Raw genomic sequence first — 24,990 nt, 5'->3', positions numbered from 1 at the left:
TCCTCCTCGGTCATCGCCTTCCCGGCGACCTCTCCCCGGGCTGGAGAGAGGGAAGCGGGCAGCCCCCGCGGCTCCTGGTCCCCGGGCGGGCGTCCCGGCACGTGGCTGCCTCCGCCGTTTCTGCCCAACTTCGGCGGGGAAGAGGGGGCGCCGCTGGTGGAGGGGAGGGGTCGGGGAGCGCCCCCCACCCGGCTGAGCCCCCGGGCGCGTCCCGGCAGGTCCCGGCGAGCGGCGGCCGCCTCTTTTCTCCTCCCTCCCGCGGGCTCGGCTGTGCGGCGGGGGGGCGGGGGGGGGTGCCGAGGCAGCTCCTCCCGGAGCCGAGCGGCAGAGCCGGGGCAGAGTCAGCGGCGAGCGAACGCCTGGCTTTGTCTCTCCAGACGGGGATCTTACGCAAGCCCCCCCCCCGCCCTCCCGTTTGCAGGAGGCGGCCAGAAGGAGCCGGGAGGGATGCTGGCTGAGCTGGGCGCCCCCAACCTCCTCCGCCAGGCTCTCCCGCGCTAGGCGTGGAAGCCGGCGTGGGCCCCCCCCCTCTCCGCTCTCCAAAGCCCGGAGAACTCCGGAAGGGCGCAAGCGGGACCTTCCCAACCCTCCGCCGGCCGGAGAGCCCCCCCCCTCCGCCCCTTCGGAGGAAGAGGCGCCGGGCTTCTCCCGGGTCGGCATGGCCCGGCGGGACCTGCTTCTCCTGACCTTGGCCGGGCGGCTGCTGCTGCTCCTGCTGCTGGAGGCCTGGACCGGAGGCCACGCGGCAGACCCGAGCCAGCCCAGGTTGCGCCTGGCGCATAAAGGTAAGGCGTCGCTGTCTTTGGGGCAGGTGACCCGCTTTTTTTTTAGGGGAATGGGGGGGAGGAGTCGAGCTTAGCACTTCGAACAGCTTCAGTTGCCCTTTGGCTTCTTTCAGCGACGGGGGGGGGGAAGGTATTCGTTTCCACTCTACGCGAAAGCTCTTAGGATGCGGAGGGGAGCGGAAGCGCGACGTTGCTTTCCCGCTTAGCGGGCGTCTGCCCACCGCCAGCCAACTTTGCCTCGTTTGCAGAAGTGGCGCCGCTTGACAAGACGCCCCCCCCCCGAAAAAAAAAACCCTCCTCCACCCTCGCCAACTTGGCTTGCCTCCGCCTTGAGCTTATGAAACCCAACGTGTAAGCAGGTTGCGCGATCTCTGCAGGATCGTATCCCAGGCAGCCGCGTCGGAATCCTCCCGAGAGTCAACTTCGGGACCTGATTTTAGTGCTTGAAACGCTTCACGATCCAATCTGCCTCTCTCTCCCTCCCCCCCGTTTCCCCTTTGCCTCTAGTCCTCGGAATCCAGATTCAGCTTAAGGAGCAGGTGGGGGGGGACTGAATTCTTCGAGCGAATGAATCATCTTCCGAACGAGCAAATGTCATCGTGTAGCAATTACACTGATGATGAACAAGCTTACTTCTAGCTGAATTACGTTGCCCAAAGTGAAAATGGAAAAACAAAACAAAACCTGCCTTATGTATCTATACGGATCTGGGGGGGGGAGGGTGTCCCACTCTTTCTCTTCGTAATGGGAGATCCACTCTCCTGCAATTTCTTGCTCAGCCCTGGAATTTGAAATCTCTTCATGCAGAACCTTGATTTCATGCCAAGGACTTGATGTAATTTGACAAGAGGCTTCTTTGTCACAGAGAGGTGCTCTTTGCTTATTTATTAATTTTGGCTTTTAATCCGGGAGAAAACTGGTAAATGTCCTGTGGTAAATGTCCGGTTCACTGTTTTAGATTTAAATCTTAGATTCCTTGGAGTCTCATTGAAGCTACTGGTATTTGAAGTGGGGGGGGGGGTGATGGGGAAACTTGCATGGAGCGTGGTACAATCTGTGAGGACCACAGGTGGGACTTAAACGTCAACATGGTAGCGGCATCCCCTATTTTGTTGACGATTGTCATGTGAATGTGCAAATGAGGGCACTTTGCTGACCAAGTTGCATCTGGACTTCAGCCAGGCATATCCCAAAGAGAGAAGGCAGAATCTGACTCTCTTAAATGGCAGTGCTGTATGGATTCATTTGGGGATCATGCCTGGATTGTTGGCTTTACATCTAGACAAGATTAGGCTGTTCTGACTGCAGTTCTTTGCACAGGAGCCTGAGGGGAAACCTGGATGCTTTTATCTGAGTAAAACTGTGTGGGATGCATTCCACGAATGGCTGCCCCCCACCACCACCGCCCTGAACGGTACTCAGTGCAGGTGGGACCCTTTTAGCATAATTGGTGATCTTAGTTTGCTTTTCAGTGTTCATCAGCAACTGGGAAGGAAGCAGTTAGGTTCAGAATACGTACAGCTTTTTTTGTCCCTTCAAGAGGGCTTTTTGACACTTGGGCAACTCCTGCACATTTTCTTGGCATTTTGGGGGGGGGGAGGGAATGGTTTGCCCTTGCCTTTTTCCTAGGGCTGAGAAAGAGTGGCTGGCCCAGGGTCATCTAGCTGACTTTTCTGCCCCAAAAATGGGGCTTGAATTCATGGTCTCTGGGTTTCTAACCAGGTGCCTTAAGCACTCTGCCAAGCTGGTTCTATTACTGACATTTCCAAAGATAGATAATATATTCTTTTATAAAGAGATAAAAAGTATTCTTCTCTTTATATTGCATCCTTACATTTTACAATAAGAACTTCAACTGAACACTCCATTGTAGAAACTGCTATACATTCCTCCATACAAATGTAGAATAATTGCTATCTACTTTCCGTACTTCACTAAGAAATTAAAAGCTTCCCTTAGTAACTAGGCTGTCTCAAGACTTAGGAAGAGGGGAAGAAGCAACTCAGAGAGTACATTTGATTGTAATTATGGAAATAGGTTGTTAAAGATTTCTGAAAGGAAGCTAATTAAGATACTGGTAATCTTATTGTGACCCAGACCCATTGAACACAACTGGGCAGGCATAGACTACTCCTATCTATATTCACATAACACATTCAAACAGATCAGTGAAATATTGAGAGCTTGATTCTCATGATGTTCTAAATTTCAGTCTTAACTTTTTTTTTTACAGCCCGTGTTTATGATTTAGTGCATTGTGCAAGTATTTTCTGAGTTAAACACAATGTAAGAGCATACCCTTACTTAGGTACATAATATTTGGTATATACCTTAATGTTTTGCAAGGAACACTCCAGGAACTGTAATTGTACTTTAGCAAGTGACCTGTTGCTTAACAGGGAAAAAAAAGTTGGAAATAGAGGAGACCACATAGTGGATCAATTAGGGTGCCAAGGGATCCCTCTGTACTTTAAAGTATAATAATGGCATCACTTTAGGCCAAATCCATCCTCTCAGCCCCACCCACTTTGTGAGGATAAAGATGGAGCAGGAATGCTCTATAGGTTGCCTTGTAAACCTGGAGGGGAGAGGGGAAGGGAGGGAGGGAGGGAGGGAGGGAGGGAGGGAAGGAAGGAAGGAAGGAAGGAAGGAAGGAAGGAAGGAAGGAAGGAAGGAAGGAAGGAAGGAAGGAAGGAAGGAAGGAAGGAAAAATTAATTTTCTACAGTGCCATTTTTTGTTGGAAGTATACATCAATTTAAATCTGATGTGACTGGCTGTGTGGCAAAGCCTTTGTAAGCCTTCTATTGTACACTTGGCAGCCAGATTCATCCACATCAGAAATATGCCGGGGGTGACCGGTGCAATATTCCTTTGGGGCTGATTGTGTCCTCAGGACACGGACAATGGCAAAGTTTATTCCCTTGGGAGAAGCGGTTTGATTGCGTTCTCTGCCTCACTCTCTTCACACCCATTACTTCTTGTCTCTACATTTACAGAGACTTCAGAATACCCCAGCAATCATTCAAAGTTTCTCGCCCTTGCTGGGAATAATAGCTGCAATCAGACTATTCACAAAAACGATTGGTTTCAAATTCGGGACGATCATAATGTTCAACAATCAGTTCCAATTAAATAGCTGTAGTAACTCTATTTTAGCTCTTTTCTTCCTTGGGCTGCAAATGGAGATAGAAACACCACAGAATAAAACCTCTGTTGGCATTTTTGCATTCTGCTGGGTTATCTGCCAGGAACTGGCTAGCTTCCTATAATACACCCCTGACTCAATGCCTTCTGTTTTACCACTAGCTGAAAGTTGTACAATATTTTTTTTACATTTTTTTTAATCGCACTTTTATTATTTTTATAAATAAGATGGTAAACGTACCTAATACTCCTTCCTTCCTACTCCTGTTTTCCTCAGAACAATCCTGTGATGTGAGTTAGGCCCAGAGAGACTGGCCCAAGTCACCCAGCCAGCTAAGAGGGGACTAGAACTCCCAGTCCCTAGGCCTAGCCCAAGGGTGGGCAACCTTGGCTCTTTTATGACTCGTGGACTTCAACTCCCAGAATTCCTGAGCCAGCCATGCTGGCTCAGGAATTCTGGGAGTTGAAGTCCACGAGTCATAAAAGAGCCAAGGTTGCCTACTCCTGGCCTAGCCTGATGTCTTAATCACTGTAGCAAACTGGCTCTCATTAGAGCTCTCTATGTACATATTAATATCTAATATTAATAAAAGCTTTAGATTAACAGTCATTAACGAAACGAAAGAGCAGCTGGCACATTCCCAAGTTGATCGCTCCGGGTCATCTGGCATTGTCTGCTTTGCAACCGTGCAGGTGGTGGCCATTCTCCCTAAGACAGGCTGGCCTGCTGGGGTGTTCCTGAGCCCCAGGCAAAGGCTGCGGCTGAGGCCGGTAGCCTGGGCCTTCAGTGGTTGGGGAGGCAGGGCTGCCAGGGAGAAGGGAAGCTCAGTCCAAAACCCTCCATCTCTTTCCAAATGAGCAGGTCCTCTTGCCACAGACCCGTCCAGATTCTGAGTCAGACCCTGTTGGTGTTCCAGATATTTTCTGCCTTCGTAGGTCCAGAGAGGAAGGCTTGGCCAGGAAGGCCTGCCTGCAGAAGAAAAGGCTTTCCACCTCCTTAAGAGTAGCCTCTGCAACCCTTCCCATCATGGCTGCCTGAGGGAAACCAGGCCAACATGGAAGCTGCCTCAAGGGACACCTGCTTATCATGCTGCTGTGAAGATGGAGGCTGAGTTTAGGACCCCCCTCTCTATATGGCAGATGTAGTGATCAGGGATTAGCACCGTCTTTTGACTGAGTTTCTGCAGCTTGTCAGGCTCCTGCTTAGCCTCAGTGCAGGAAGAGTCGCTGGGAGACTGGGGTTAACAGTGGAGTTGTGGGCCCAGTGGTGGGATTCAGCTGGTTCGCACCACTTTGGCAGAACTGGTAGCTAATTTTTTTGTTGCCCAGGCCCAGAATGGACTTCCTAAAGCGGCATCCACACAGAGAACCGGTTGTTCACCTATTTGAATCCCACCACTGTATGGGCCTCATCCTGCTTCTCAGTGCTGCCCAACCTTTCTGCTGTCAAGGGCTGCGGTGAATCAGTATTTCGTTCTTTTTTAAAAAAATCAAGTGAATTGGATTTGCTTCCTCACTGCAAAAACAAGAGAGAGAGAGAGAGAGAGAGAGAGAGAGAGAGAGAGAGAGAGAGAGAGAGAGAGAGAGAGAGAGAGAGAGAGAGAGATTTGGAGCAGCAAGGAGGATGGCGAAGCCCTGGTGAAATGGGGACTTCGATGCTCCCCATTAAAGCAGCCAGAAGAGAAGCTGGAGAAGTCACAGAAGCCCCGAGCATCTTCTGAGGGATCCTCACAAGGCAGCACAAAGACATGTCTGGAGGCTGGGTCTGTTTATTTGGCTGTGTGGAAATATCCTTAAAATTGGGAGTGACCTCTGACCCGCCCTTAAGCCTTATGTGAAACTTGTCTTCACCAGGAATAATCTCAGTTTCATCCAAAGGATTTCCACGGCATGAATTGGATTGTACTAAGAGGCTTCAATAAATCTGGCTTGTTGGAACCGCACATCTGATCTTTGTTTCTAAGAGGACAGAATAGTCATTACAAAGACCAGATTGACTGATCTTTTGAACACAGGATTCGAATGAAGCATCCATAGTATACTTCACTCTTCCAAAGCTTGTTTGAATGGCCATTCAACTTCAGCTAGGCATCCGGCTAATCTAATAAGGCCGGTTAGATTTTGAATGGGAGACCACTCAGCAATCACAAGATTGCAGATTGGATTGGCAGTGGAGTTTTTTGAAAAAGCAAACATTTTGGGAGAAGCAGCCTCGCAGGAAGTGGGTTATGCTGTTGTCACCAAAGCAACAAGGGATCTGGCAACCAGTTGGATTTAACTCGGAGTCCTGCTTTATGCCTGAAGATTTCAGTCCATGTATTTTCAAAAATAGGCCAAAGAGAGGTTAAAAAGAACATAAAACAAAGCCATCTATTTAATGATAAAATGATTCTTTTGCTTAATGGACTTTTTTTATATATAAGTCGATATTAATATGACCTATTACTGTAACTTGCTTCATTGACAGTGAATTGTGAAATGTGAGATACTCATACCTAATTAAAGTATATTTGTCACATGTAACTATTATTTTAAATTTGTTTTATGTAGATATAACAACTGTAGAATGTTAACTGGGAGATAGGAAAAGGCTCACAAACTGTCCAACTATTCATTCTCAGCTACATTGAGAGCTCTTGGCAATGAATTTGTAAATATTAGAGTTTTTGGAAATAACTTTATGTTCCATCTTGTCTTGACTCTTTCCCTAACCATTGCCTTGGGTGATTATCAAGGATTAATGGATAATATTGAATTTACATGCCCAAACATGTTAATAGCAGTATAACTGATGCCTTCTGGCTCTTTCAGATAACTCCGCATTTTGCAAACTGATCTACATATAGCAGTAACCTCAGGGCTGATCTGACTCCATCAGATCACTTTTTAGACAGAGGGCAGACACGTTCCCCAGGCTATAGGGTCCCCTCCCATAACTGCAGTTGTCTGCAGTGAAGATCTCCTGTTTTTATGCACGACTGTCCTCATCCTAACATTCTTTTGCCATCGTATTTATGCATGTAGGGATGCAATATGCTTGTTTTAATCTCTGTTGAGGCCGTAATAATAAATGGTATTTACACTCATGTAAGGATCAGGAGGGCATTATTAGGAGACATGATTCCTGCCCTATTACTTACATCCATGTCTTCTTAGTCTTGCCATATCAAACAGCTACATCTTCAGGGAAGGCTCTGTCGGCCGTTTTTGAAGAGAAGGAGATGTGGAAACCATCTTAGCATGGCTGGTTGGGATCTGCTGCCTCAAACCTCAGGCCACCCTGGCCCATGGAGGGAATAGGGCGGTGATGGTGAACCTTTTAGAGACTGAGTGCCCAAAAACCACCACTCCACTTCTGCCCCGCTCCGCCATGCCCGCTGGATCACCCACCACCTCCATGGCCTGCCACAGATCATCCAGGCAGCCCAGCAGCGCCATGGTGGCCAAGCCCTCCGCCTGTGCCCTGCATCATTATCTGCACACGATGGAGTGCAAGGGCGGAGTCTTGTCCTCGCCGCCCAGCTACCATGTCCTTGGCTGCACAGCATTGTGTGGGCCGTGCCTGGGGGCGACTCTTCTCCGGAGGGCTGCTGGTGAGGGGGCTGTGGGAGGAGGCGGGGCTGGGGTGACGGTGCATGTGCCCACAGAGAGGGCTCCGAGTGCCACCACTGGCACGCGTGCCATAGGTTCGCCACCACTGGGATAGGGGAAGCAACCATTTTGGTAGCCACACAGGAGAGGGCCAGTTTGGTGAAGTTGCTGATTAGAATATATAATCTTTCTTGGTTGCCCAGAGAGAGCTTTTGGCCACTCAATATTTTTATTGATTTCAAAATTTAATGGCTCATATGTGGGGCTCAGTAAATGTAGATGATGCCGGAGGCTAATGTGTACACATATGCATACACACAACACGGTTCTAGGGGGGGGAAATGAGTAGGGTATATGCGCAACAAGGAATCCAAAGCAAATCCAGCCAGATCATTGTGGCACTGGGAGAGCGAGCAGGACCTCAGAGTGGATCTGATAGAAAAGGGGCCTCAGATAAGGAGGCTCTGAATCTTGGGACAATTTAAACCAAGCCATACAGATAAGGACAAGAAAGCTGTAAAAAATATATTGCGGTGCCCTTAGTGGTTTTTGAAATTGTTTTTGCATTCGAGTGAGTGTGTGTGTATGGAGCGTGTGGTGAAAAGGTCCAGATGAATGAAATGAAGGAGGGTTTTTGTTTTGTTTTGTTTTTTTAGGCTTGGTGGATGTGTGAATTTCAGTCGTCGTAACTACTGCTGCCTAAAAGGAGTTCCCAGATTGTATATTTCAACCAGCTGAAAAGTCCTGGAAGTGGAAGGGGACTAATTTTCCCACTGCTGAATGGGCCAACTTATGAATCAGCTCCCTGTGTGGTGCCTTGGCAACTCCCTGTGCATTTAGCACATCAGAAGTTCTGTAGGAGTAACCCAGTTTCGCTTAATCAGTGGAAGACACCCAGACGCAGTGGGCACGCTGACCTTTGCCAAGAGCTCATGCCCATCGAGGGAATATCTGTGTGTGGGGAGGGCCCCTCTGCGTGCGCCAATGTTTGGCTCTGGGTCCTTTTTTTCTGACAGTAGGGCGTTTTTGACTCGCGAGATCATTGAAAAGTTAACACTTAGCTCTATGACCACAGTGCCAGCAGACTCGTGCTCTCCAGCGTGGCAAGGGTGGCACCCGACAAAACCCTCTCCCTTCGAATATTGCGGACGTCGGCTTGACAAGGTGGGGAACAGGATAAAAGACGAAAGTGGCTGTACCTACCAGACAATGGCTAATCTCAGACGTCAAGTAATCGAGTGGGGATTACTTGGAAATTAGGCTGTTGGCTAGACGGAGAAGTTGGGAAAAAAATAGCTTGCAAGAAAGCAGTTAAAGACTATGTCACCAACACTGCTTACGAAAGTGCATGGATGCAGGCTGAAGAATTAAGCCTGATTGGAGGACATCCCTGGTTTTATGTTGCGAGCAGCTCAGTGATGGAAGGAAGACGTGTTGGAGGCACCTCGGAGCCCAGTTCTTTATGGTCTCAAGGCCATTGTTCCCTGGTTTCCTGAGAGAGAGAAAACTGGAATTCTCAGGCTTTTATAAGAACATGGAGGTGGCACAGAATGCTCAATATTATCTTCAAGGAACCTGCTGTGACAAATTCTAATTCTACTTTGGCAGTTTAGTCAATTACTGATGGCTTCTACACATTATAATTATTCACACGGCTTCTGCAGACAATTGCACATTTATTTACAGTATCTTAATTTACACTGAGTTGGTGGTTCACATGTTTTTTTGTTTGTCTGCAGATGCAGACTTGGTCTGCACATACCCACAGTCATGCACACACACACACACACACAGTGGTGTTTGAGAATGGGAAGTCTGTATTGTGAGCAGAGAGGAATCTACATACGAACAAGAATGATAATCAGAAATTTAGAATGTTGAGAAGGATCCAAACCATTTTAAAAAAACAACTAAGAATACAAATGGTGTGTCTTTTCTGTGGGGAATGTTTGCCACAGTTAATTGAATTTACAAAATGTTCTATAATTTCCTGGTTATAATCTATTCCTTTGAATAGGTAGGAAATATATGTTGAATTTACAAAATGTTTTGTAATTTCCTGGTTATAATCTATTCCTTTGAATATGTACGAAATATATGGGAATTTTGATCCTGTGAATTCCAGAAGAGAGATGCATATGCAACTTGGTTAATTTTATTGTATTATTAATACGTTAATTTGGCTAAACTTATTAACAATTGTTAATAAGTTATCTTATTTTATGCACCCTTTCTTTTCTTTTTTCCTAATGTCAAAGCTGGCATGCTCCTCTTCGTTTTGTGGCTCTGAAAACCAGCACAACTCATACAAAGTCCTGCTTCATTCAGATGATAAATCAATAGGCAATATGAATTAGAAGAAGGGAGATGGATGAAGTAAAGATATTCTCTTCTGCTTGAATCAGTCAAATGGTGGAAATGACTTTTGTGATGCTCATAAGGGCCCCCCAACCTCTCCAAAGAAGAAGTTCTATGCCAGTTCCTTCCAACTGCTAAAACATCCACCCACGGTCTTCCTGCAGGCCATCTGTCCTTTTGTCCCAAGGAATACGCAGCAGGCACCTCTCCAAGGGAGTGCGGTGTGTGTGTGTCTCCACTTCCCCATGCACTTTTCCTGCACCCAGTGGCATCTGCCAATTTCAGAGAACCTGTTTTGGAAACGATGGAGATCCAGATATCTTCTCTGGCTGACAGTCACAATCCAAACTGATGAAGCACATTGGAGTTTTGCTGGTGACTCCTGTGATTAGGATTGTCTTTTCACTGGATTTTCCGAACTCATGCATTTCTTCTATTATCTTTTGGGGGGGGGGAGTGTGAGTAGAGAGTATTGCACCTCCCTGCCCCAGCCCTGTTTATGTCCTTAGCTCAGTTTTCCCTGGTGGTGAAGAACAAGGGCTGAACACCAATAGCAATAGCGCTTAGAGTTATATACCGCTTCACAGCCCTCTTTGAGTGGTTTACAGAGTCAGCAAATTGCCCCCAGCAATCTGGGTCCTCATTTTACCGACCTCAGAAGGATGGAAGGCTGAGTCAACCTCGAACCCATCCGGATCGAACTGCTGGCAATGGGCAGTGAGCCAGCCTGCAACGCTGCCTTCTAACCACTGGGCCACCAGGGCTCCTGATGGCCTGCCCATATCCTTAAAGTAAGCAAGTGGAAAAATACCCAGGACACGTCAGCCATCAGGATAGGAGGTTTTGCGCTGTAACATCGAGACTGAAAGGATAATAAATACTTTATCTTTTGACTTGAAGGCTTGGTCACAAATAATTGGTTTGTTAGCATGTGAAATGGACTTCCAACTGCTGTTTTTGAGTTTGAGAGTGTTATTTTTTCCTGGTTACATTAGGGCTGTGTGGTCATTTTGGACAAAAATCTTCTTTTAGCTCAGTGGTTCTCAACCTGTGGGTTGGGACCCCATTTGGGGTTGAACGACCATTTCACGGGGATCGCCAAACAACACAGTCCGCCATTTTTTCCCCCTTTTCCTTAGCTGTGCTACTCCCTTTTATTCTATTGGCTTTTGAAAGCCAATAGAATAGACTCTCTTGAATAGAGTCTAATTCTATTGGCTTTCAAAAGCCAATAGGAATTGTCCAGGCTGTCTCTGCCCTGCTGAGCCCGCCAAAAGTCCCATTCTGCAAACGGTGCTGCACCAGTTGAGTAGTCCTCGACTTATGACTGGTTGAGTAGTCCTCGACTTACGACCGGTTGGGGGTCGCGGCATTAAAAAGGTTGAGAACCACAGCTCCTTTCTTCAGTTCAACCCTTCAAATGACTTCCCCCCCTTTCCTCCCCACTTTTTACAAATAGAACTTGAAATAAGGTGAATATGTTTAACGTAAGGAACAGGGCATCAGGGCCTGATGATGATGATTGATGATGATGATGATGATGATGATGATTTTAGGTTGAAGAAGTGAGCATTACGCCTGAACCCTGAATTACCTGGATGCACCCATTTCTTTCCCTTTCTTTCTCTAAAGTGAAACCACCTGGTGGAAACTTTTACTGCAACCCAGGTCTTTACGGGAATACAAGTTCTACTTAATGAAGGATTAATATTCTCGGTCTGATTTACTGTGTGCTGTGCCTCGGCATCCATCCGCTTCGTCCCTTCCGAGGATGAGCTCTACATGCATTGCAGAATGCTACCCTTGAGAGTGCTACTAAGCGTTATTAAATCTGGGCTCGTGGCTCTCCTCATTTTGCCAGACAAGGAAGATCAGGCAGCAGTGGACAGTTTGCACCAACTAGGATATCTCATTTTTTAAGAAATAGGTTTCCCCAGGGGAAGGAAAGGATGGAAAACCACTTCGACTCATTTAAAATATTTGCTCCCTTATTGTAGCTCTTTTCAAGGAGGAGAAATATTCCTTGACCGCATGCCCAGTTTTCTGCAAACCCCAGGAGGCAGACTTTGGGGCTGCAGAAACAACACGGAAGGCAAATAGGCCATGGAGCAGCTCCGTGTGTGTGACAGTTGAGACTGATTGTGCAGCTGCTGTGCAGCTTGTCTGCTTGCATATTTATTCTGCTTGTACAAATGCAGAATAGAGCCTGGACCAGCTATTGAGAATGAGTTGTGTTGGACCATCCCTGCAGCTACTAATTAAATCTTTCAAGTATCATTTAAATACGGGGGTGAAATGTTGAAGCTTTGCACTGATGCCAAGGAACCAGTGGTATTTAAAATAGAGTGGAAGATTGCTTCGGATTAAGTTTGAAATAGATACTTTGAACCATCTCGGGAGAAACAGACGATATGTATGCATATTATTTTGTCAGCCCAAATCAATGTGTCTGCAGGATGCAACATCTTTACCGGAGGTTATGGATCCTAAGCTACCACAGGTCCATTGTGGGTTGGTAGATGGATGAATGATTTTTTTACTTCACAGCCTAGGGCAGGGTTAGGCAACCTTGGCTCTTTTATGACTCGTGGACTTCAACTCCCAGAATTCCTGAGCCAGCCATGCTGAGGAGAAATGGAGAGGTTTCCATACTAAGTCATGCTGGCTCAGGAATTCTGGGAGTTGAAGTCCACGAGTCATAAAAGTGCCAAGGTTGCCTACCCCTGGCCTAGGGCTAAAAAAAGAGGAGAGATGACTACAAAGTCTCACAATTGGCTTTGATGCCTAAGGAGGGATTGAACCTCGTTCTCCTGACCTCTCATTTCACTCACTCTTGCACATGCAGATGCAAAATGTATGCGTGGATATCTAGTTACGCTTTACTGAATGCTTGTCTCTTTATAGGATTCTGCCCAAAGACTCATGATCTGTTTTGTTCATCATGGATAATAGCTTGCAAATTGAACAGGGACATAGCTTACAGGGCTGTTCACTCTGCCCTGAGATCTCTTAATGAGACTCTAGGATCACCGTTATATAATAACATTTTGTTCCTCTTTGACAGAAATGTCTTCTTTTTAAGCCAGTGTTTCTCAACCTTGACAATTTTAAGGCATGTGGATGGACTTCAGCTCCCAGAATTCCACAGCCAGCATTGCTGACTGTGGAATTCTGGGAGTTGAAGTCCACATGCCTTAAAATTGTCAAGGTTGAGAAACACTGTTTTAAGCAAACTCTTGCATAATCTTCCCCATTGTCTTGTGGTAGAACTGGAAGAAATATACACTTATTCTTTTCTGGTTAGTGGTGCAGCCTTGCAGAGAAGAGGAGTGAAGGATGCTCTCTGGTGCAGGTACCTGGGGCTTCCCTTTGGCTGTGGTTGATGGGTTTCTCGCCTGCGGACAATTCCTGAAGCCGCCCAGACGGCGGCCAATCTCCAAGGGGGCTCTGCAGTTTCTCTTGAGAGAGCAATTTCACTAAGCCAGTGGTGGCGAACCTATGGCACGCATGCCATAGGCGGCACTCAGAGCCCTTTCTGTGGGCACCCACGCTATGCCCTGGAGATGGCAACCATACCTCTTCAACCAGCTGCCCACTAACTTGTCGAGGTCCCACATGGCCGGATGTATCCCAGTACCCATGTGCTCACTGCCTCTGTGTGCAGGGGCTGATGGTGTCAGGCAGCAGCCACCCCGGCCCATGCCTCACCTTGCCCTGTGATAATGGCACCCCCATCCTGCCTCGCCTCATCCCACAGCACGAGCCTCTTGCCCACCGCCTCACCTGCCAGAGACCCCCTGGATCTCCCCCAACCTTGCCCAGCCCCCACAGGCATCCCTCCCCACGAACAACATTGAGGTGATCACACCCACCTTGGCCACACCCACCCAATCTGCCATGACCACTACAGCCACGTCCACCCAGTGGCACCCGACGATAAATAAGTGGGTTTTGGGTTGCAGTTTGGGCACTCGGTCTCTAAAAGGTTCGCCATCACTGCACTAAGCCATGGCTTGGGGGTTTTCTTGAGATGTCCAGGAATCTCTGTATCCATAGGCTATTTACGGAGTTGCTCACAGGAAGAAGCTTCCGTACGTCAGATATTTGTCAAAAACGATAAGTGTGATAGATGCGCATGAAATGCAGAGCAGACATACAGAGAGTTATCCAATTAGAGGACAGGAAAAAAAACACATCCCCGTGAAGAACAGTAGCTAGAAAATTATGGATGCTTTCTGCAGATGCCGGTAGATTTAAAATCAAGATTTATCTGCTTAGTTTATATGCCCCATCAATTGAAAGTGGCTGCGAGCGATTTATATACCCTACTTTACATAAAGCAGGTTAAAAAGTACAAATAACTACATAATACAAATCATAGCCCCAGAGAGGAAAAATTATATTTGTTATGCCCCTTATTACAAACAAAGCAGTTTACAACACACCCATGAACAGATATAAATATACATACTTATTATAATAGTATAATTCCTGTGTGAATGCACATAAGAACAACTGATGCTCCTTCTTCTCTTTTGTTCCCATCTAGGTTTGTTTTCGTTGCCATCGCTGTCCTATTGTCTTGTGTTGTTGTTTGTGTTTTTTAAACTGTTCTTTGTTCATAAATTTTTATAACAAGTGTAAATTGCTAGGATTGTTGGGAGCCAGACAGCGTATCAATTTAATAAACGATATTATACAGGATTAATAAACTGACCCTAATTATGCACTGTCTCAGTGGCTTTTTTCCTTCCTCTGATCAGTTTTCATCGCAGGGGGAAGATGAGCCCACGTGCCTCCGACAGCTCAGATGTGTCCTACCTGCTTTGTAGTCCACGGTTGTTCCCTAATTTATTCTCCTCGCGAGTCTTTCTCAGTTAAGTCCATCTTTGCAATTCTCACTTTATTTCCAACAGAAATGCCTTCTGATGCCAGCAGCTTCCCAAATGGAACACAGTGTAAATTATTTGCCCTGAAAACCATGAGCACACTGAAACGTTGTAAGATAGGTGGAAATTGCAGCTTGTGTCAGGAAATAAGGATAATTCACTGCGTAATATATGTGCGTACTTAGTCAATAATTTTGGAGAGCCCCCCCCTCCCTTCCTGTAGGTCAGAGTATATGAGGCTGGAGGCTGGCCAATATCCGATCAGGGGAGGGGGGCTGTGCAACCCTGCTTGAATTCTTGGGCTCCAGCAAATGGGCAGCTGTTGGGGAAAAGAAATTTCACGGTGAATATGTAATACTTACAATTGTGTTGCTCTTTTTTTAAAAAAAAGGGGGGGATGATTAACACAGGCACAGCAACATACTCAGGCATTTCAAGCATCCTGAAAGTACAGCATTTGACCTTCATTTATTATTTATTTTTTTAGCCTCTTTTCCAAATTTCTCAGAAAATGAATATATTTGCTAATTCGGTTATCAAGACTTTTTGTATGGTTTGGATTAGGTGTGGGAGGCAGTTAATCTACCTCAGTCTTCTGTTCTTAAGGGTAATTGTTCCTGATTCCTTCAACCTTGTTTCTAGTCCCCTGATAATCCTTGTGCTTTGAACTTATTTCCAATGTCTTCAAAGCTAAATGAAAGGTGTAGCAAAATTGGACACAGCCCTTGAGGTGGGTACAACATTCCAGTTGGCCAATAGATGGCAGCAAAGCAATACAGAATCCTCTCTTTGCTGACATCTAGTGGCCTTCATTTTTTTTAAACCCATTCATGGGAACTGACCAATGTATAAATTGTAGAATTATTTACTTCGTATGAATTAGAAACTATACTTGTTTTGTTGTGACCTAAAATTGTACTTGACTTTTTCGTAAAGAGGGCTGGCTCATATTTAGCTTGTGAATTCTGCGATCATTTTCTTGGAATGATTAGTGGTCACAAAAAAGCAACAATACTGTGGGAGATGACCTGAGCGTGTCGTCAGTCTCTAATCCAGTGATGGCGAACCTTTTAGAGACCGAGTGCCCAAACTGCAACCCAAAACCCACTTATTTATCGCAAAGTGCCAGGACCGCATCAGCATTGTGGTGCCCTGAGAGGGGGGGCAGGGAGGTGCTTCTGAGTGCCGCCTCTGGCACGCAAAAACTGGGGGTGCAAAAATGGGCCACCATGCTGCAAGGCGCAGGGTGCAGATACAAGGCGCTGCACCATGCAAGAATGGGGCAGGGGTAGTGAGTATCATGCAGGCACTAGCCCCACCCCATTTGCAGCGTGTGCATGCTCACGGCCACATGCATGCATGTAAAATGCTTCCCCTTCCCTTTTCTTCCAGTCCACCAATCAACAGTGGTTGATGACCTCTGCTCTACCACCTCTACTTGAGCTTGCTAGTTGGCCGCTTCACCTCCTTTGTGCTGGGTGGGGCTCCTGCTCCGGGCGGTGGTGGCAGCCTGATGGATCTGCTGCTGGCGGCGGCACACGTGCCAACAGAGAAGGCATGCCATAGGTTCGCCACCACTGCTCTAGTCCCTTCAGGTCCACAAGAATCTAAGTCCAGTCCATCTCGAATTCTGCTGATTCTTATGTGTTGACCATTAATGGTTCAGATTCTTGTAGAAAGAGTTAACAAGCTATAAACCTGAAGCCATTTGAACTGCCTTGGCTCCTGATTTGATGTGCCTGCTGACAAATACAATGCCAATCATCACCTTTGAAGATGGATGGTAACTTTTGATTCTTTTTGTCCCACCTGGACCACTAGGGCAGGGGTAGACAACCTTGGCTCTTTTATGACTCATGGAATTTCTGAGCCAAGGTTGCCTACCCCTGTACTAGGTGCTAAATGAGGAACAGACTGGAAGACCGGCCTCCCCCCCCCCCCGTAAAATAAAGGGATAGCTTGGCCACATCTGTTTGCTACTTCAGAAGGCATCAAAACCATTTTATTTCAGCAGATCTCTGGGCTTTAGGGAGTGCTTTTGGCAGCCATTTAATTGGAAGTGGAAGTGGAGTGGAACAAGAAATAAATAAAAGCTAAAGGCCTGTATTTTCTCACCAATCCTGGAGATTTCCTCCCCTTCATTTCAAGGCCAGACACAATGTGTTTCACTCCTGGTGTTTGTTTTGTTTTGTTCTGTTAACTTGTTTTGAGAGAGAAGGAAGCTGTGCTACACATTCCTCTCCTTCGAGTGTTGGAAGAAACCCTACAGAGTTTGGACAGAGAGAGGGCTCATGTCTGGCATTAAAGTGCATTAAAGGTCTCAAAACAAATGGATGGTGACGGCATAGAATCCATCCATTTCCAATCTCTGATTTGTTGGATGGGCTGTCATTGGCTGGAGAGACAGGACTGCCCTTCAGAAACTTCCCTTGATCTGTGCATCAGGAAGATCCTGAAAAGTGGACCGTTGTCAAATTAGAAGGTTGCTGTAATAAGTACTGTATTAGGGCTGGGCATGCTTAAAAACAACAGAAATGTTTTAGAACTTGATGCAAGCACAGCAGCTTTTTAGTGGTGTGCAGTAGTGTGCAGACGTTGGGACTCTAGAAAGAGTACAGAGAAGAGCAACAAAAATGATTAGGGGACTGGAGGCTAAAGCATATAAGGAATGGCTGCTGGAATTGGGTATGTCTAGTTTAATGAAGAGAAGGATAAGGGGGGACATGATAGCGGTGTTCCAGTATCTCAGGGGCTGCCACAAAGAAGAGGGAGTCAAGCTATTCTCCAAGGTGCCTGAAGCCAGAACAAGAAGCAACGGATGGAAACTAATCAAGGAGAGAAGCAACCTAGAACTAAGGAGAAACTTCCTGACAGTTAAAACAATTAACCAGTAGAACAACCTGCCTCCAGAAGCGGTGAATGCTCCAACACTGGAAGTTTTTAAGAAGAGACTGGACAGCCATTTGTCCAAAATGGTATAGGGTTTCCTGCCTGAGCAGGGGGTTGGACTAGATGACCTCCAAGGTCCCTTCCAACTTTACTATTATTATTAATTTTTGGATCCGAAGTGGACAGGGAAATATTTATTTAGGAGGAGGCAGCAATGAAGTACAACCACAGGTCTTTTTTTTATGTACAGTATCTGTGTGAGCCTGGGGGGGGGAGCAGCTTCTTTCATGTTGAATTTTTATACATTTATATCTCCATCTACCACAGTGATGGCGAACCTTTTAGACACCGAGTGCCCAAAAACTGCCCCGCCCCACCCACCCCATCCTGTCCCCTGCCCCGCCCACCCACAGTGTCATCTACCGCCTCCACAGCCCACCGCAGCAGATCGCCCAGGAAGCCCTGCAGCACCATGGCAGTCATGCCCTCCGCCTGCGCCCCGCAGCATCATCTGTGCGCAACAGGGCACGAGAGCGGAGTCTTGTTCCTGCTGCCCAGCTGCCATATCCTTGGCTGCACTGCTCCGTGCAGGCTGTGCCTGGGAACGACTCTCCTCTGGAGGGGCTGCTGGTGAGGGGGCCACGGGGGGGAGGCAGGGCTGGGGTGACGGCACATGTGCCCGCAGAGAGGGCTCTGAGTGCCGCCTCTGGCACGCGTGCCATAGGTTCGCCACCACTGATCTACCATCTATCTATCACTTTTGTTAGTTCTGATTATAATAGTAAAATATAGTACAAACTAAAGCTAAAGAAATAAAATAGAAAGGAGTAAAAATGCAAGGAAGAGAGAGAGAGAGAGAGAGAGAGAGAGAGAGAGGAAGGAAACATTTCATAGCTTAGAGCAGGGGTCTTCAAACTTGGCAATTTTAAGACTTGTGGACTTCAACTCCCAGAATTACTCAGCCAGCCCTGACTTAGAGGTAGTTAATAAGCAATTTCCAAAAGTGATTACAGTGATACCTCACTACCTGTCCTTAAGGTAGGAGGAGGGAGGAGTGCTGAAAAGGACGAGTCCCAAACAAACCAGGTAACCTGCCCTGTGACCCTTTGCTTCGGGCAGTCCCTTTTCCTATGTCAGCATGGCCAACTTCCTCTCCACCCTTTGCGGTCGTCCCCTGCTTCCTTGTGCAGTGATCTTCCCTACAGATTCTCTGGCTAGCCTTGAGTTTGAATTCTGTCTCTTTCCCTTAGAACAGTGATGGCGAACCTTTTAGAGACTGAGTGCCCAAAAACTGGCCCCGCCCCTGCTCCACCCCCTGCCCCGCCCCCACTCTGCCCTGCCTGCCCACAGGGCCACTCACTGCCTCCAGGGCCCACCGCAGATCGCCCAGGCAGCCCAGCAACACCATGGCGGCCACGGCCTCTGCCCGCGCCCCGCAGCATCAACTGTGTGCGATGGGGCGTGAGGGCAGAGTCTTGTCCACGCTGCCTGGCTGCCATGTCCTTGGCTGCGCTGCTCCGTGTGGGCCACACTAGGGGGTGACTCTCCTCCAGGGGAGCTGCTGGTGAGGGGGTCACGGGGGGGAGGCGAGGCTGGGGCAATGGCACGTTTCCCCACAGAGAGGGTTCCGAGTGCCGCCTCTGGCACCTGTGCCATAGGTTCACCACCACTGCCTTAGAATCATGAGAATATTGTTACCCCACTCCATTTAATTCTCAGGGCTCATTTTTCAGCACAACTGAAGGACAGTTCGATGTTAAAGAAAGCAAAATATCTGTACTGTGAGTTGGAGAAGGGATCACTTCACCCATTCTAGCTGTCCCCCCATTTAATCCCTGCACAGCCTGGGGCTGGTGAGTCAAGCTTGCTTACTTGAACTTCCACTTATTCATTTATGCCTCAGCAGCCAAGCTGTGCTCAGAACAGCCTCTCTTTCAGCCTATGGACAAACACACATGCCACACAAGGGCTAGTAGGTCAGCGGAAAGTTTTGCTGTCACAAGTAAAGTAGCACCCAGTGATGAATGTATGAGCACTATGCAAGTAGTCCGATGGCGGTTGAGAAATGGAAAACTCCAGCTATTTCTGGAAAAAGGCAGGTCGTTATTGCATCAAGCTTTCCCGCTGTAGCTGGTTTTACTGTTTTGCTAGCAGGTTTGTGTGAATGTTTGTCTGTTTTGTCTTTCCCAAGCAGCTGTGGTGTTAATTTCAAAGACAAATGATACAGCAAATAATGAAATTTACGCATTTTGAATAAGTTGTTACTCTGAAAGTGAGACCACTTGAGTGCAAAAAATGTTCATGCTTGCCATTGTTTGAACTGCTGTTGATTTGACATGCAGCTGTCATTTATAATTAAGCTGATTGTTTCAGTGTGGGTGGGGAGATTAACCAAGGGTAAGAGACCGTAAAAAGGCATATATTTATTTCTCATGACTCAGCGCAGCTGGCTGAGAATGTCAGGATGCTGAGAGTAGGGACAGGGAGCTTAGAACAGCAAAACATGACCAATACTGATGCTGTCAGTTTGGGAATCTAGTTTCTCTTAGACATTCTGGTTGCATCTATCTCCAGTTTGGGTGGATGTTTAGTATCAATCATGATTTCTGATACTTTAGTTCCTATTCGCACATCTAACTTGCTGTATTACTTTTCGTTCGTAAAACATTTAAAGTATTATAATAATATTTTGTGATACATATAAAGAAATTATATGCATTCTCTTAGATGAATAGGAGCAAAGTGTCCAGACCCTGGGAAACCCTACTCTCCCTTAGTCAGGCCTCATTCAGAATATAAGGTTCAGTTTTGAAAACTGAGAAACTCAAATAAGGGCTACCAAATTCAAGATATTAAGTCCTATGTAAGGAAGAGTTAAGCCAACTGGACATGTTCAGCAAACGAAAGAAAAGGTTGGGGTGAAATGTGGAGGGAAATTTTTAACCCTTGTCATATAGAGCAGGGCTTTTCAACCAGTGGTACGGGTACCACCTGTGGTACATTGGCACCTGGCAGGTGGTACACGACCATCCTAGAGGGGAATGAGCTGAACCATTGGCAGCACCGCACAAGCCTGAGCGAGAGATGGCTGGAGCTGCAGGGCTGTCAGGGCTCAGCAGAAGCACCAAGATCAGCGCTTCTTCGGGGCTGTCAGGGCTCAGCAGAAGCACCAGGATAAACGCCAGGCTCCAGCTGGAACTCGGCGCTGATCCTGGCGCTTCTGCTGAGCCCAGAAGAAGCGCCGATCAGCTGGAATGTTGCAGCATCTCCAGGGTCTTGTGATTTACATTCAGATGCTTGGCAACTGATTCATATTTATGATGGTCACAGTGTCCCAGGGTCATGTGAAGTGACCAAAACCTGCTGCAACTACCCAGCAGACAGGGGGAATAAAAACCAAACACCCCCGCACCCCAGCTGCCAATCCTCAACAGAAATGCTCAAAACAATGAAAACCTCGGACAGGAGGAAGAGCGCTGCCGGGTGGGCAGGCAGGTGTCTTGCTCGGCTGTGGCTTGGGGGGCACTTTTTCAGTGCCATTGTAACTTTAAAGTGAACTGTTGTAAGTCGAGGACTACCTGTACTTTATCACTTTTTTCCTTTTTTGGGGGGGTGTCATCAAGTTTTTGACACCTTGCTTGGCGACTGGTGGTACTCGGATATTGCCATATCCTAAAAGTGGTAAAATGGGTGAAAAGGTTGAAAAGCCCTGATAATAGAGGAGAGAGTGTCTTGTTCTCTAGCCAGGACCATAGCCGAAGGATTGAAACTGCAAATCAGATTAGATGTTAATGGCTTCCACAGGATTGTCTTCTCCTATGTTCATCTGCTCATAGGATTCGATTGAACAGGGACAATTTTCCACCATCTATCTAAGTCTGTGTTTGTCAGGCTGTAGAAAATGGGCATGTCTGAATCCAGCCCCATTTCCTCTGGGTAATCCCATCCATCTCTTCCTCCTTGGTTTCAGGGCACAATTAAGCCCTGGATTTTCCCTCTAGCCCAGGAGAAAGAGAAAAAGCTTTGTTTTGGTCAATGACCAGTAAATATCAGCTAAATCAGTGGCAAAGATTTTTTAGCTAGTATATAAAGAGGTTGCTGGTTCAAAACCCATCTAGTTCAGACATGTCAAACACAAAGCCCGGGGGCTGGATGTGGCCCGCGAAGTGGTTTCATGTGGCCCGCGAAGCCATCCTGGAAAGAGTGAGGGAACGGCCCCCTCTGCCTTGGCCCTGGCCCAGGCTGGCCGGGAGCCAATATACAATTTTGTGCTGGCCATCTTGGCATTTGCCCCGGTGGACCATGCCTTGGCGCTTGCCCTGGTCCCCCCCCCTTCTGCCAGAGACCCTCAGATCTGTCCCACTCCTGCCCAGGCCCCCACAGGCACCCTTGACGCGAATGATGTAGAACTGGCCACACCCACCCAGTAGACCACACCCACTCCATCCACGCCCACCCAGTAGGCTGCACCCACTCTGGCCACACCCACCCGGCCCCCTGAGGGCAACCGCAATGCTGATGCAGCCCTCAGTGAAATTCAGTTTGACACCCCTGCTCTAGTTGAAGGGGAAAATTCTAGAAAGCAGGAATCTCTATGCTACTGTATTTGATTGTTGATGGAAAAGGGAAAGTCTTCATAGATCAGGGACTTGTGGCCTTGAGTGAAACATGTTCTCTCCTCTGCGAAACAGTGAATGAACTGCTGATGTGACCTTGTAAGGCCTCCAGATGAAATGGACAATGACATGGAAATGGACAATGGAAATGGAAACAAAATTGGTGGGGAAAAAAATTTCAAAGTGCAGGAAGAAAATACACTTGGAAACCAAATCTGCAATGCAAGGATGGTGAGCAAAGGATGGTGAGATTGTCTATTTGTGACCTTTAGAAACGATTGCTATCTGCTCTACTCAAGGGCCATGGGTGGACAAGGCAGTCTCCTGTGCATACAGGGAAGGATGCTGGGCTTTGCACAATGGAGACATGAGTTGCTCCACACTTCCAGTATGGATATTCTGTGTATATAAAGCACCCAGCTTAGAAAGCAGATCTCTCTCCCCACTGGGCACGAAGGGCCTTCTTGAAATAATGATGATGATGATGATGATGATGATAAAGTTGGAAGGGACCTTGGAGGTCATCTAGTCCAACACCCTGCTCAGGCAGGAAATCCTATACCATTTCAGACAAATGGCTGTCCAGTTTCTTCTTAAAAACTTCCAGTGTTGGCGCATTCACCGCTTCTGGAGGCAGGTTGTTCCACTGGTTAATTGTTCTAAATGTCAGGAAGTTTCTCCTTAGTTCTAGGTTGCTTCTCTCCTTGATTAGTTTCCATCCGTTGCTTCTTGTCCTGCCTTCAGGCGCTTTGGAGAATAGCTTGACTCCCTCTTTTTTGGGGCAACCCCTGAGATATTGGAAGACTGCTATCATGTCCCCCCTCGTCCTTCTCTTCGTTACACTAGACATACCCAATTCCAGCAACCGTTCCTTATAAGTTTTAGCCTCCAGTCCCCTGATCATCTTTGTTGCAGAGACGAGAGCTGATTGAGACAAACAGAGCTGGAACTGTCTTCACAAGACAGTTAGGGATTTGGTTGTGTTCATGCAGTTTAAGTCATAGTTCAGATAATAAGCCCTTCCCCTGCCTTCAGGCCACAGCCACAATCTTTGCCACACAACATAAATAAATAAATCAGTGGAAACTGGTTTGTGAAAGATGGGACTGTAAATACCTCAGAACAATGTACTCTGTGAAGGAGGGCCCCGAAGAGCAGAGGCTGGAAGGAATAAGTAACCAAAAGTATAGCTTGTTTAACCGACCTCGGATGATTCACATTTGCTGATGTTTACTGTGTTGTGGGACAGACCACAAACACAGCTTTTCTCTTTCAAAACAACAGGGTAGTGTGTGGGGCAGAAACCTGCATGGCCCATTCCTTCCCTTCCCAGCTTTTATTACCAAGGATTCTCTGGGGCTGGCGGAATATTCAATGTGGCAGCTCATCTCCTTTAACTTGGATAGAGAATTGTAACAAGATTTTAGGAAGTTTTCCATTTTAAAGGCAATTAAAAAAAAAAAAAGAATCGATATGTGTTTTAATCTCTGAACTTCCTGGCTGGGAATTCTGGGTGTTGAAGTCCACACATCTGAGGTTAAGAAGCTCTGGGTTAGAGTGACGGTCCATTCAAATGGTTAGGCAGTAAAAGGGATAGGGGTAATTGTACCCAGTAATTTGTTTTGTTTTGAAAATGAGCCTCTCTGCACAGAAAGGAAAAAGGAATGCTCCTGAGGGATACAGTCACATTATTGCTTGGCTATTCCTGTCCATTTTGCAGAATAAAAATCTCTTTGTGGCAACCATTTATAGAGGACACCCAGGACACGTTCTCACAATTCAATAAAGCCCAAGAGTCTCTCCTATGGTCTCCCACTGTGATCAATATTTTCAGGCAGAAAAAAAGCCCTGGGTTATTTGGTTTTCATTTGAAATGTCTGCATATTCATTTAAATATCCATTGTCCAAAGTGATAAAAAATAAAGGGAGCTAATTAAAATAATGTAAAGCTGCTGTGGGGGCTGGCAGAATGTAGATTTATGGGTGACAGCACTGAAGTGCTATCAGACCCAGCTTCTTCTAATTTATAGAAACCAATTAACAGCTTGGATCTTGGAGAGGAAAGGTGTGGGTTTGAACTGAAGGCAAACGGGACCGTTTCCAGATTGTCCTGCTTGATTTTCCTCTGTTGATGTCAGGCCCCGGGAAATGAATCTTGTGTGCAGCACATTGAACAAAATGCTTGATGCGATGCCCAGTTTCTGAATCCATCTCTGTACTAATGATGGAAGCCTTAACTAGGATTCTCTCTTCTGTGGTCTGTTGGGAAGGCAATTGATTTACAGAGGCAGGGATCTAATTTCTCAAATCCACCCTACAATATATGGTATATATTACATTTATTCAGTGAGTTTGCCACCTGGTATTCTGCTTTTATTAGCTTCTGTTCCCTTTTTGATCTTTTTTTTCTTTTCTTTTCTGGCTAGTATCATTTTTCACTCGGTATCCTATAACTGCCCTGCCACAAGCCTACTATTATTCTCTACCTTGGAATTTATATTCAGATTTTTTCCCCCTTCTTCTTCCTGCCTCAAAGAAGTCTATTCATGATGTACATGAGGCCAGACTAAATATTGCTGGAGGCTCTCAAGGTAAGCAAAGAGAAATGCGTAACTCGGTAGTTGAAGGTCCGTCCAGCAGACACTCCAAGGAATTCCAGCTATCTGGTCAACATATTTCTGTTATTTCTTGTAAGGCTGCTTGAGTTTTGAGTAACA

General features: G+C 46.7%; 1 protein-coding gene across 1 annotated transcript in view; it reads left to right on the top strand.

The window, feature by feature from the left end:
- Positions 1 to 444: 444 nt before the first annotated feature.
- The window catches only part of LOC120308729 (semaphorin-3E-like), a gene marked incomplete at its 3' end in the record, with an annotated part of 76,145 nt that continues 51,599 nt past the window's right edge, over positions 445 to 24,990 (top strand). The window contains exon 1 of the mRNA XM_039345188.1: positions 445 to 785. Coding sequence (XP_039201122.1) covers positions 659 to 785 — 127 coding nt within the window. The remainder of the gene's footprint in view (positions 786 to 24,990) is intronic.

Source organism: Crotalus tigris, unplaced genomic scaffold, assembly GCF_016545835.1.
Source record: "Crotalus tigris isolate CLP2741 ecotype Arizona unplaced genomic scaffold, ASM1654583v1 scf7180000017945.11477521024:1554073, whole genome shotgun sequence".
Lineage (NCBI taxonomy): Eukaryota > Metazoa > Chordata > Lepidosauria > Squamata > Viperidae > Crotalus > Crotalus tigris.
Note: the sequence above shows the minus strand (reverse complement) of the source record. Positions and strands in the feature narration are given on the sequence as shown.